The sequence below is a fragment of the Canis lupus genome, chromosome 2, assembly GCF_011100685.1.
Source record: "Canis lupus familiaris isolate Mischka breed German Shepherd chromosome 2, alternate assembly UU_Cfam_GSD_1.0, whole genome shotgun sequence".
In the NCBI taxonomy this organism is placed as follows: domain Eukaryota; kingdom Metazoa; phylum Chordata; class Mammalia; order Carnivora; family Canidae; genus Canis; species Canis lupus.
Genome location: NC_049223.1, coordinates 35,451,205 through 35,463,420, shown reverse-complemented (window position 1 = coordinate 35,463,420; position 12,216 = coordinate 35,451,205). Strand labels below are relative to the sequence as shown.

Sequence of the window (12,216 nt, the reverse complement as noted above, 5' to 3'; positions counted from 1 at the left end):
TCATCTGTATTTTAAAAATTGAGTTATCAGACACTTGATTGGGTGACTATTGTATACCTGGCACTTTGCCTGATTGATGCTGGAGAAAGAAATGGTGAACCTGATGAACACAGTCCTTGTTCTCAGGAAGCTTAGAGGATAGAAGAGGACACAGAAAACTACAGTATTTCAATAGAATATGTTAACTGCTACAAAGGTAGGAAATACTGCGCAATGGAAAAGAGTACATAAGAAGGGTATTCAACCTAGATCTGGGGGGTCAGAACATTTTCAATACATTGTTGAAGAGGACTCCTAAAGGGTAGGAACGGGTCAAGAGGAGGCTGGAGTAATGTTCTAGAACCTCAGTACAAATGCTTGGAGGTAAAAGGCTGCATGGAATATTAAGGAAAGTGAAGGGGGCTTGTTTTTTGTTTTCTTTTTCAATATTTTATTTATTTGAGAGAGAAAAAGAGAGCACAAGCAGGGATAAGGGCAGAGGGAGAGGGAGAAGCAGACTCCCCACTGAGCAGGGTGCCTGACAGTGGGGCTCAAACCCCCCCTGAGATCATGACCTGAGCCTAACCAACTGAGCTACTCAAGTGCCCTTCGATAATATCTTAATTAAGATTTTTGAATCAACATTCTTAAATGAGTTTGCCCACCCTTGATCTCACTTCAATCTATTTATCTTTTGGTTTCTTCCTTGTTGAACTTTTTTCATTTTTAGTTTTATCCATTCCTCTGAGAATGGAAAAAAATGGCAACAAGTGATATCAACTTACTTTATTTTCTAGTAGGGACCCTACTTTTTTAGATTTTTAAAATCTTTTCATTAACATTGTTTTGATACTTTCAAGTCTCATTAAGTAACTGATCGACATCCCTTATGGCAGCTCTCTAAAGACTTATATGTTCTAAAAAAAAAAAAAAGACTTATCCGTTCTTTGATGATCTGGTTTTACTCTGTATATTATTTCCCACTCATGCTTCTTCCTTTGTATCAAGTTGTTTTAATTTCCCCAGCCTCTCTTGCTTTTCTTTCTCCTTTTCCAAATCTTTGTTTTAAATCAGAATTTGGACTTTTCTTTTAGAATCTTTCAAAAAAGGGACACCTGGGGTGGCCCAGTGGTTAAGCATCTGCCTTTGGCTCAGGGCGTGATCCTGGAGTCCCGGGATCAAGTCCCACATCGGGCTCCCTGCATGGAGCCTGCTTCTCCCTCTGCCTATATCTCTTCTTTTCTCTTTCTCTTTCTCTCTCTCTCTCCCCCCATCTCTCATGAATGAATAAATAATAAATAAATAAATAAATAAAATCAATCTTTAAAAAAATAGAATCTTTAAAAAGAATTTTAGTCATGCCAACTGCCTATTCTGTATTAGTCCTAGCACTGAACTTCATAGAATTTTAATTTCTCCCCACTGGTCTCAGTATGACTTTTATTGTCTGCTTCTATTGCTTCATCATCAGAATTCATCCTTGTTTGCACATCAATAATTTATACTCTTATCTTTGTTATTTTTCCTATTATTTTCCTTAAGTTTCTGCTGATACGATGGTTTTTGTTTGCTTCATTTCTTGGAGGGTCTTGCTCAATTCACTTATTTTAAATAATTTGTTTTGTTTTGCTTTGAGTTATTTTGTCTATTAATTTACCCCTAAGTACTCTTTTAGGTATTCCACTATTTTATTTATTTTATTTTATTTTATTTTATTTTATTTATTTTAAGTAGGCTCCACACCCAACATGGGGCTTTAACTCATGACCCTAAGATCAAGAATTGAACGTTCAACTGACTGAACCAGTCTGGCGCCCCTATATTCCACAGTTTTAAATAATAATTTTGTTTTTGTTCCTTTCTAAACAGTTATTTCCATCGTGATTTTTTAAATTCAAGAGTAATTTAGGGATATAGATTTAAGTGTCCAAAGCTTTTTTGTTTCCTTTTACTATTTTTATTTATTTATTTTTAAAAATATTTTATTCATTTGAGAGAGAGAGAACGCACGAGTAGGCGGGGTGGCAGGCAGAGGGAGAAAGGAAGAAGCAGAGCAGGGAGTCTGGGCTCAATCCCAGGACTCCAAGATCATGACATGAGCCAAAGGCAGATGCTTAATTGACTGAGTCACCCAGGCGTCCCTCCTTTTACTGTTTTTATTTATTTATTTTTTAAGATTTTTAAAATTTATTTATAGACACAGAGAGAGAGAGGCAGAGACACAGGGAGAGGGAGAAGCAGGCTCCATTCAGGGAGCTTGATGTGGGACTTGATCCCGGGTCTCCAGGATCACACCCCAGGCTGCAGGCGGCGCCAAACCGCTGCGCCACCAGGGCTGCCCCCTTTTACTGTTTTTAAATGTTTGCTTTGTAATTTTTCCAGCTTTACTGAATTATAATCAATAAATAAAATTGTAAGATATTTAAACTGCACAATGCAATGATTTCATATATGTATACACTGTGAAAGGATTCCCCCATCGAATTAATTAACACATCTTTCACCTCAAATATTCTTTTTTTGCTCAGAGAGATCATTTAAGTTCTTTCTGAGCAAATTGCTATTATACAATGTAGTCTCCATGTTATACAATAGATACTCAGGCCTTATTCATTTTACAACTGAAAGTTTATACCATTTTACTTACCTCTCCCTATTTCCCCCACCCAGGTTTTTGAACTAAGTTATATATAATATGTTATGTTACATATAACATAATCATAAATATGTATAAGGCATTATATTATCGGTACTTTGAAATTTGCTCTGCCTTTTTTGTGATGACTATATACTAAATTGCTGTAGATTTTCCATATGCTCGTATAAAGAATAGCTATTCTATATTTGTTTTGCATAGGATTCTATACAGATTTATTAGATCAAGCTTAGAGATTCTGTTCAAATGTTCTATATGTTTAGTAATTTTGTGCCTGTAGGGTGTATTATTTCTTATGGAATGGAGTTTAAATCTCATGGTATTATTTTCTTTTTTATTTTTTTAAAGATTTTATTTATTCATGAGAGACACAGAGAGAGAGAGAGGCAGAGATGTACGGAGAGGGAGAAGCAGGCTCCCTGCAGGGAGCCCAATGCTGGACTTGATCCTGGACACCGGGATCACCTCCTGAGCTGAAGGCAGATGCTCAACCACTGAGCCACCCAGGCATCCCTCCTGGTATTATTTTCAAAGCTATGTTGTTCAGTGATGGGGGCTCATCTTTTTTATATATTTTTGTTTGTTTTTGTAATTATGGTCAGTTCATTTAAAAAGTCACCATTAATGTTTGCTGTCTTAAACACTATTTTGCTGTTATATTAAAATCAACATGGCTGCTTTCTTTTGTGTGTGTATATATGTATATTTTTATTTTCAATATTTCAGTGTAATTTTGTTTTGAACATGTATCTTGTTGGCAGAGTATAGATGGATTTTTTTTAATTTTTTATTTATTTATGATAGTCACACACACACACACAGAGAGAGAGAGAGAGAGGCAGAGACACAGGCAGAGGGAGAAGCGGGCTCCATGCACCGGGAGCCCGATGTGGGATTTGATCCCGGGTCTCCAGGATCGCGCCCTGGGCCAAAGGCAGGTGCTAAACCGCTGCGCCACCCAGGGATCCCTAGATGGATTTTTAAAATCATCCAACTTGGTAATCTCTGTGCTTTAATAAGTAAACCTAGCTCATTTATATACACACAGAAGCAAAATTTTAAATTAACACCAGCTAAGAAAATCCAGAATTGAAATAACCTATGTTATTTATATGTTATACTTTTTAAAAGATGTGTTTATTTATTTGAGAGAGAGTGAGAGAAAGAGAGAGAGAAAGCACACATGTAGGGGAGGGGCAGAGGGAGAGGAATCCTCAAGATTACTCCCCACTGAAGGTGGAGCCTTCCAGGTGGATCCATCCTAGGATCCTGAGATTAAGACCTGAACCAAAACCAAGAGTAGGACGTTTAACCAACTGAGCCACCCAGGTGCTCCATAAAATAACTTATGTTACTGAGAGTGTAATCCAAACAGAAAATAATAAAAATCAAGACTTAGATATACAGCAAGGATGAGAGATATTTTTAAAAAGGCACCACAGAGAAGACAGATATCTTAAAATAAGGACAATTTGTTGATAGTATCTCATTAGCAACAATAATTCCAGAAGACGATGTGTTTCAACATTTTTGTACATTTAAGTGGAAGAGTTGGTTTTTGTTTTCCTTAATTGCTGTCTCTCTTCTACTTTTTTTCCCCCACTCTGCTACTGTCCTAGGTTCAGGGTTTTGTCTCTTATGGTTTTGAAATTGCTTCTATTCCAGGTCTTGGGCCATAAGTAAGTCATTTAATGGTGTGCAGCAGTAATACTGTAAATATTACATCTCATGTCTGTTCATTTTCTGAAGCTAGCATCTATATCCACTTCTCTCCTTTTGTCCGCAGATTGTCTCCTTTCGCAGGCATTGGTAGGCAGCCTTTTAAAGCAGTTTCTTTCCCTTTTAACTAGATGAGGGGGGCCAAACTGCTTATTTTGGATCAAAGACTAAGTCTGACTCAGGTTCCTTGTTTAACCTGAAGCACTTTGTCTCTGTTACAGTGCTGAACAACCTCCTGACCTTCAATGCCTGCATCTGAGCCAGACTAGAATTCTCACAGCTTTAGCCTGGTTCACCACCTTCTGTTCCATCTTCAGTCCATTTATACATTTATCTTTCATTTGCACCTTACCATGCTTTTGCTTTCTTCTTCTTTTTTTTTTTTTTTTTGCTTTTGCTTTCTTCTATTTATATTTTGTTTTTTTAAATTTTTTTATTGGAGTTCAATTTGCCAACATATAGCATAACAAAATCTTCTATTTATATTTTATATATATCTTTAAATTATTGGAGCACAGTAACTATATAAAAGCAGGGACTTACTCCCCTATGATATATTTCTTGTGAAGAAATAACACACATATTAAAATGGAATATATACTTGTTTTTGCTAGTCACTTCCATTATGGGCGTAATACACAAGTCAAGAGGCTTCAAAATTATTTCTCAAGTTGCACAGTAAATTTTCTGTCATTCACTTTATTACCTCATTTTGTAAGTTACTTAAATATCTAATGTATTCTTCAGAATGCATAAAATATCTCAAAATAAAAGCCTAAACCAAGGGCTAAGATATTCAACAAAAAATTTACAAGCCATATATATTTCTACATTTTAATTATAACACAACTAAAAATATTACTTGAGACAATCTTACCTCTTCAAAATTCCCTAAATAAAATAGCACCTTGCCAGGTGATAGTTTTATTAAGTTTAAGGATAAGTTAGTATTTATACCTGTGAGAAATTTGAAAACATTATTAATCACATAAATATTGGTGGATCTGTTCTAGTCAAACCCCTACCCTTGCCAGATAAGTGAATGGTAAAACCAGAAAAATTCTTTGGCTAGAGGAAAGGAAGAAAATATTAGAAGTCCTATCTTTTTGTTTCTAATGCAGTGCTCTTTCCACAACCAAGATTGCACCTCACACATACTCTATTCCAACCACCTACATTATACCTGGATATAATCACTTAATAATAATTTTCCAGAATCTGTAAATAAAACTCTGCAAAGATATGTGGGGAAATAGAACTGTGAGGAGTAAGGAGTGACAGTAAGTAAATTCAGTAATTATTTTTACCTAGATAAATTTACGAAAAGTTTACCTGAGAAAATGTTTCCTTTTTGTCTTCAAGTAAATCCTGAGTTACCAGAAGAGGCTCGCTTTTCTCACAGCTCTCCTGGCTGAGGAGCGTGTCCGCATAGTTGGGCTGCGGGAAGATCACGTGACTCTCCCGCGAGCCCGCGGTCAGGGACACCTCGTGAGAATAGGTCTGCAGGAACGCCCGCACCCCGTCCACGCCCACAAACTGCGAGGCCGAGGCCGGCGCGCCCAGCAGCCCTCCTCCTGCAGCCTGGAGCAGACGCGACGCGTGCCAGCGCCTCAGCCTGAGCGCCAGCAGCACGATGACAAAGGCGAGGAAGACGCAGGAGACTGCGGCCACGGCCACCACCAGGTACAGCGTGAGGTCTGAAGCTTGGGAGTCACGTGGGGCTTCCAGGCTGCCCAAGTCAGCCAGGACATCTGGGATGCTGTCAGCAATGGCCACAGTGAGCGTGACGGTGGCCGAGAGAGGGGGCTGGCCGTGGTCCTGCACCGCCACCACCAGGCTCTGCTTGAGCGCGTCTCTGTCCAGCAGGGCCCGCGCTGTGCGCACCTCTCCCGTGTGCAGCCCCACCTGGAAGAGCCCAGGCTCGCTGGCCTTGAGCAGGTGGTAGGACAGCCAGGCGTTCTGGCCCGAGTCTCTGTCCACTGCCACCACCTTGGTGACCAGGTAGCCAGGCTCTGCGGAGCGGGGCGCCAGCTCCACGCCTGTGGAACCGTCGGTGGGGAGGACGGGGTACAAGATTTCTGGCGCATTGTCGTTCTGGTCTAGCACGAACAGGCTAATTGATACATTGCTGCTGAGTGGGGGGTCCCCACTGTCACAGGCTATCACTCTCAGTTGAAGGTCCTGGAACTGTTCATAGTCGAAGGATCGCAGGGCATATAAGACCCCAGTGTCTGAGTTGATGGAAACATACGAGGACAGAGGCATCCCTTGGATGGTGTCCTCCACCAAGGAGTAAGTGACTAGTGCGTTCTCATTGCTGTCTGCATCATAGGCTATGGCAGAGAAAAAGGAGGCACCTCTGGGATTGTTTTCCAGAATGAAGGTAGAGTAGGAGTTCTGAGGAAAAACAGGGGGGTTGTCATTGATATCTGTCACTTGGAGTGAAATGTGGGTTTCAGTATACAGAGCTGGAGTTCCATGATCTGCTGCTGTTACTGTGATGTTGTACCTGGAGGTAAGTTCTCTGTCCAGTGTTCTTTCTGTCACTAAATGGTAATAGTTTTCATCCAACTTTTCTAATTTAAACGGTATATTTCCAGCAATGGAACATGTAGTGTCACCATTCTCTTCAGAATCCTGGTCATGCACACTGATAAGAGCAATTATAGCTCCAGGAGGAGAGTTTTCTGGGACTGCAGTGGTGACAGAGGTCATGGTCACCTCTGGGGCATTATCATTTATGTCTAGAACTTTGACCAGCACCTTAGCTCTGGCCATGAGGCCGGCACCATCCTGAGCTTGAATTTCCATTGGATAACTTTTGTGTTCTTCGTAATCCAGGGCTTCTTTATTTGATATTTCTCCTGTGTAAGAATTCAGCTGAAAAATGTGGGCTATTTTGTGGTCTATATTGTGAAATGAGTATGATACTTCCCCATTGGCTCCTTCATCTGGGTCAGTAGCTTTTACCATAAGCAGCTGAGTGCCCAGTGGCACATTCTCTGGGACACTCATGTGGTACTGTGCTTGAGTAAATGCTGGAGGGTTGTCATTTGCATCTACCACCCGAACACGAATGTGGAGGGTTCCTGAACGGACTGGGCTGCCCCCATCAGAGGCTGTGAGGAGGAGGTGGTGCATAGCTTTTTCTTCCCTATCCAGGGGACTCTGCAGCACCATCTCTGGGTGTTGGGATCCATCAGTTCCCTGTTGCACATCCAGGGAGAAATGAGGATTGGAGCTGAGCTGGTAACTCTGTAGTGAATTCATACCCACATCAGGGTCTTGCCCAAAAGGCAAAGGGATCCTGGTACCTGGAGCAGTTATTTCATTCATTTTAAATTCTACTTCCTCTAACTGAAATTGGGGAGTGTTGTCATTAATATCAATTATTTCTACTTCAACAGGGAAAAGCTTCATTTTATCCTCTACCAAGATGTTAAAATTGACCAGGCACCGCGCTCTCTGAGCGCAGAGCTCCTCCCTGTCTATCCTGTCCGCGGTGACCAAGCTGCCGCTTCGAGGGTTCAGAGCGAAAAGCTGCGTCCTACCTCTGGAGACGATGCGGACTCCGCGCTCTTTGAACTCCTGAGGTTGTAGCCCCAGGTCTTCAGCGATGTTGCCCACGAAGAAAGCTTTCTCTGTCTCTTCTGGCACCACGTACCGGATCTTTCCGGCCCAAGCTTCCAACGACAGCCCCAGAAAAAAGCACAGCAGGTACAGCTCGCTGCAGCTGGGCCGCTTCCGCCGAATCACCATCGCTCTCTCCCTTCGTAGTTTTCTCCCAGTCCAGTACCAAGAGTATTGTTTCTTTGTTCTTCTAAGCTCAAATTAACCGAATTTTCAGATTTCAGAGCAAAAAGTAGTCCAGAAGTAGGGTCTGGGGAGCTTCATGGAAACGGTTTTCAATCTGATGGATTGAAACCTCTGATGGAGGTTCTAAGAAGCAATTTTTTTCTTTTTTCTTCTGGGGTGTGTGTGCGTGCGCGCTGCCTTCTATCTCCTAGACTGGTGAACAGCGGCGCCCAGAGTCCGCACCGGTTACTACACCCCTATATAATACTTAACTTTTCCTTCTCCTTAACTCCTCTTTCCTTAAGTCTTGGTTTATTGTCAAGGAAGTAGTTATGCATTATACAATATATGCATGAAAATCAGAAACTACTATGTTTATTTAACTGTATCTTTACTAAATTGCAATATACAGGAGAATCTAAGCATATCTAAGCTATCTGCTTTCCCTGTTTGCTATTCAGGTAATATCATCACAGCAAACAAAAATCATACCTCCACCTCTCCACTATATCTTGACCACTTGACAGTTTCTCAGACTAGAAGAGCAACTGTCCTCTGACTGGAGATTGAAAAAAAAACAGGGGATAAATAAACTTTTAGAATGTAAGCTGGCCTTTTGAAAAATGGACTGTCCTTTTTCCATTGTGCTTTGAATATTTATCTGAAACCTTTGAATTCTGAAGGACATGTTTTACCCACATCCCTGTTTTCCCCCTTTTCTGAAGTGTCTATGTATTACATGTATTTTAAAAGACCTTTCATTCACCCAAAGTTAATATATTTTGAATAAAATAACACTGGGATCTTGGAATTTCACTGGAAAAATGTCATATAAATATCTAAGACTTCAAATTTAAGAGGCACAAGAGGTAATGATGGTCTTCAAAAATGAAAAGGAAATGGCCACATCTTTATTTTTAGACAGGCCATTAAAATAATATGCATTCTCCTAAAATCACAATATGTTCTTCAGGAGAAATTGGTCTTCTAAATAGCAAGACTTTTAAACTAGATTGCCTTCCTTATTTTACTCAGTGCAATATTAGTAAAAGGTTACTAACTAAAATGTCTGAGGCTTGGAGTGATTTATCTCTACCCAAAAGTTAGGTAAGAATGATCTCTGCATTCCAGATGTTTACATTTTAGGAACTAATTGGACCAGATACTGGTGGTCAACCCATGGACATGACTGAAAATGGTCCAGAGAAGAAGGAAATAAAGGAAACAAAAGCCACAAGAATAGTTTTTGGAAAGAGAATATTCATTCCTGTAAAACTGAATCTATGGTTTCTCAGCTTCTCAAAACAAGTATAACTAACTATACGGAGTCCAAAGGCAGAAAGATTCAGTGAATTTCTTTCAATATTTCAAGGAAAGGACTTTTTAGCAGAAAATGTAAGTTTTTAGAATGTACAGTAATAGCACAAACTTTTCACCAATGGGATTGTCTGGGCAAATGAAAGAAAGTAAAATGCAGAAATTATAAAGTGAACTTGTAGAGCTTCTCCTCCAACAACAGCAAAAACCAAGCAGGGCTGATTTATAGCAGGATATTTACAAAACAAAAGTGTTAAAACTCACAGGTAAATATTTGAATCCAATGTAATAATGAAGGTTGCAGTGCAGGCACCACAGAGAATGTCCAGTTAAAAGATGTTTCTTGAATTAACTTAAAGAAATTAAGATTTTGCAATACCTGAAGCCACAAAAAGTTTGTAGAGATAGGGCAAATCTCACTGGCTGAAGTAGAAGCAACTCCAAATCTATGCTTGGACCAAAGATAAGACTGAAAGTAGGGCTGGAGGAGCCTCACAGGACCAGAGTGATGGTTAGTCACTTTGAGAAGAGCACAAAGGACAAGTCCACAACCAGGTAAAACTGTAGCTTTGCCTGCCTGGCAGCAGGTACCAGGCCATTGCTGGTGCCACATTGCTACCATTGTGGCAGGAACTCCTTCAAACTGTAGGCAAAGACAAGGTGTAGCATGATGACTGTTGGTACTGTGCACAGTGACCATCAAGCTCTGTGGAGCAGCATCTCTGTTGCCAATAGCACCACAGTACTAATCTCTCTTGTGCTTTCCTAGGTTGAAGAGTCATATTAGCTGGTCTGAAGCATGTGATAGGACAGCCAGGCAAAGCTCTTCAGTTGGCACCCACCTTGGTGACCAGGTAGCCAGTTGCATTGTGCATGGTGCCACATCAGAGGGCATGAATTCTTGCTGCAGCTCCTGGCACAGTGTTTCCTGTGCATTCTGTTGTGGTGGTCTATCATCATAAGGAGGCTGCTCCGCACTTACTGACATGTTGGGTGATGCTGCACACTGTACCGGGTTGCTGGTCAGGAAGCAATAGGCACATAGGGCCCCACATCTGGGTAAGAAGTACTGAAGTGTATGACGGAGGTTTGAGCAGGTGTTCCTATTATCCTGGGCCATATAAGAGGCCTGCTGGAGAACAAGAGCATTTTTGTTGATGGGGGTGATACCCAAGGTGATGCTTGCCCTGGAGGAGGACAGCTTGTCCTTGGTGGCTTTGGTGGTAACACTGCCCTTCATGTTCTGCTCCCAGTTTAGAATTCCATCTGCCTGTAGCTTAGAAAGAATTCATAGTAATTTTTACAGGTGAACTGTTTGACTATGTGTTTATTACTTCCTGTAATAAGGAGATCTTTCATCTCTCCATTGTTTTGGCTTGGACAACTGTAGTTGTTGCCTTTGTTTTTTAAGATTTTATTTATGAGAGAGAGAGAGAGAGGCAGAAGGAGAAGCAGGCTTCATGCAGGGAGCCCGATGTGGGACCTGATCCCTGGACTCCAGGATCACTCCCTGAGCTGAAGGCAGAAACTCAACCGCTGAGCCAGCCAGGCATCCCTAGTTGTTGCCTTTAATAGTACTAAACACTCAGCTGAAAGTCCTCTGCACAGAATTATAGTTCTCGACCTCTGTTTCAATCAGGATTCTGAAATGGGCCCTTAAACTGCCTCTAATCTTCTCTTCTATTCCATGATGCAAATCTCATGCTCCAAAATCAAAGATGATACTGTTGTTATTGGATGACAGATGTATGCTGCATGCCCTGTGACATTGTGTAGTAAGTGTAGGGGAACTCTACCTTAAGGGTGTCATTTAGGTCAGTGGGGGAACAACCTGAAGAATGCAGAGGATGTATTGGAGAGCAGGTTTTCCTGCAGGCAGATTCTGCTGTACTCCTTGTGGCTCAGTATGGGAGGACGGCATTAGCATCCAACTCTTGTACGTTGTCATGAGCTGTTTCTACCCCTCCCCAACACTAAGTGGTGGCAACTCTGCTCCTCTGGTCCATTCCTGCCCTAGTTATCTCTTTTACTTGTGGGGACTAGGGAGAAAGCTACTGAAATTAATGTGATAAATTTATAGAGAATTACTTGCAGGATCCAAACATGCTGAGGTTTTAGAGTGAACTATGCTACTATTAAGATGTTTTCCACAATTTTTAAAACAAAATGTCTATTAAAAGCTATAAATTATTTATATTCAGAGTGAATACATGTATATGAAAGGCATTTATGGAATTTCCCCTGAGGGTTCCAGTTTCAGGGGCCTAAAGACTTCCTTTAGCATATCTGCTAGATCTAGGCTGTCATTCTCTTCCCTTCTGGCCTCACTGGTGGTAAAGAGGCTTCCTAGCACTTACTTGCAGTTCTCCTCACTGAGACACACTTCTCTGCCTAGATTCTCTACTTTTAAACCAGTGGATTCTCTTCTGCAATGTTGCAGCCCATCTGATGTGTAGTTCACTAGGCTGAATAAAGACATGAGTAAAGGAAACTGCTTTCTGCCCATGGTCGGCCTTCCCTTCAGAGGACTTCTTATCTCTTCTTGGTGCTGCTTCTCAGATTCTAATACACCTTGCCATGGTTGCTCCCAAATAACAAAGGTGCGCTGGAGAGAAAAGGCAACATCTCACTGTGGGTCATTAAACATCCTGACATTTCTGACCCAGATATTTGGAAAAGATAGTGGGAGAGAAGATGTTTGGAATCCACTCCAGAGTTATTTCACAAAAGTCAGCAGGGATCACTGGGTC

At 41.0% G+C, this 12,216-nt stretch overlaps 1 protein-coding gene across 5 annotated transcripts in view; it reads right to left on the bottom strand.

Moving 5' to 3' along the window:
• Window positions 1-12,216, bottom strand: part of LOC478038 (protocadherin gamma-C5) — a 194,281-nt gene that overhangs the window by 165,989 nt on the left and 16,076 nt on the right. The window contains exon 1 of one of the 5 annotated variants that reach the window (XM_038530413.1): window positions 5,687-8,326. The exons of 2 other annotated variants lie outside the window; for them this stretch is intronic. In XM_038530413.1, the coding sequence (XP_038386341.1) occupies window positions 5,687-8,113 (2,427 nt within the window). In that variant the 5' untranslated portion in view covers window positions 8,114-8,326. Of the gene's footprint in view, window positions 1-5,686; window positions 8,327-12,216 lie in introns of those variants that run through there. 2 more of the 5 variants (XM_038530405.1, XM_038530409.1) reach the window with 2 other exon arrangements.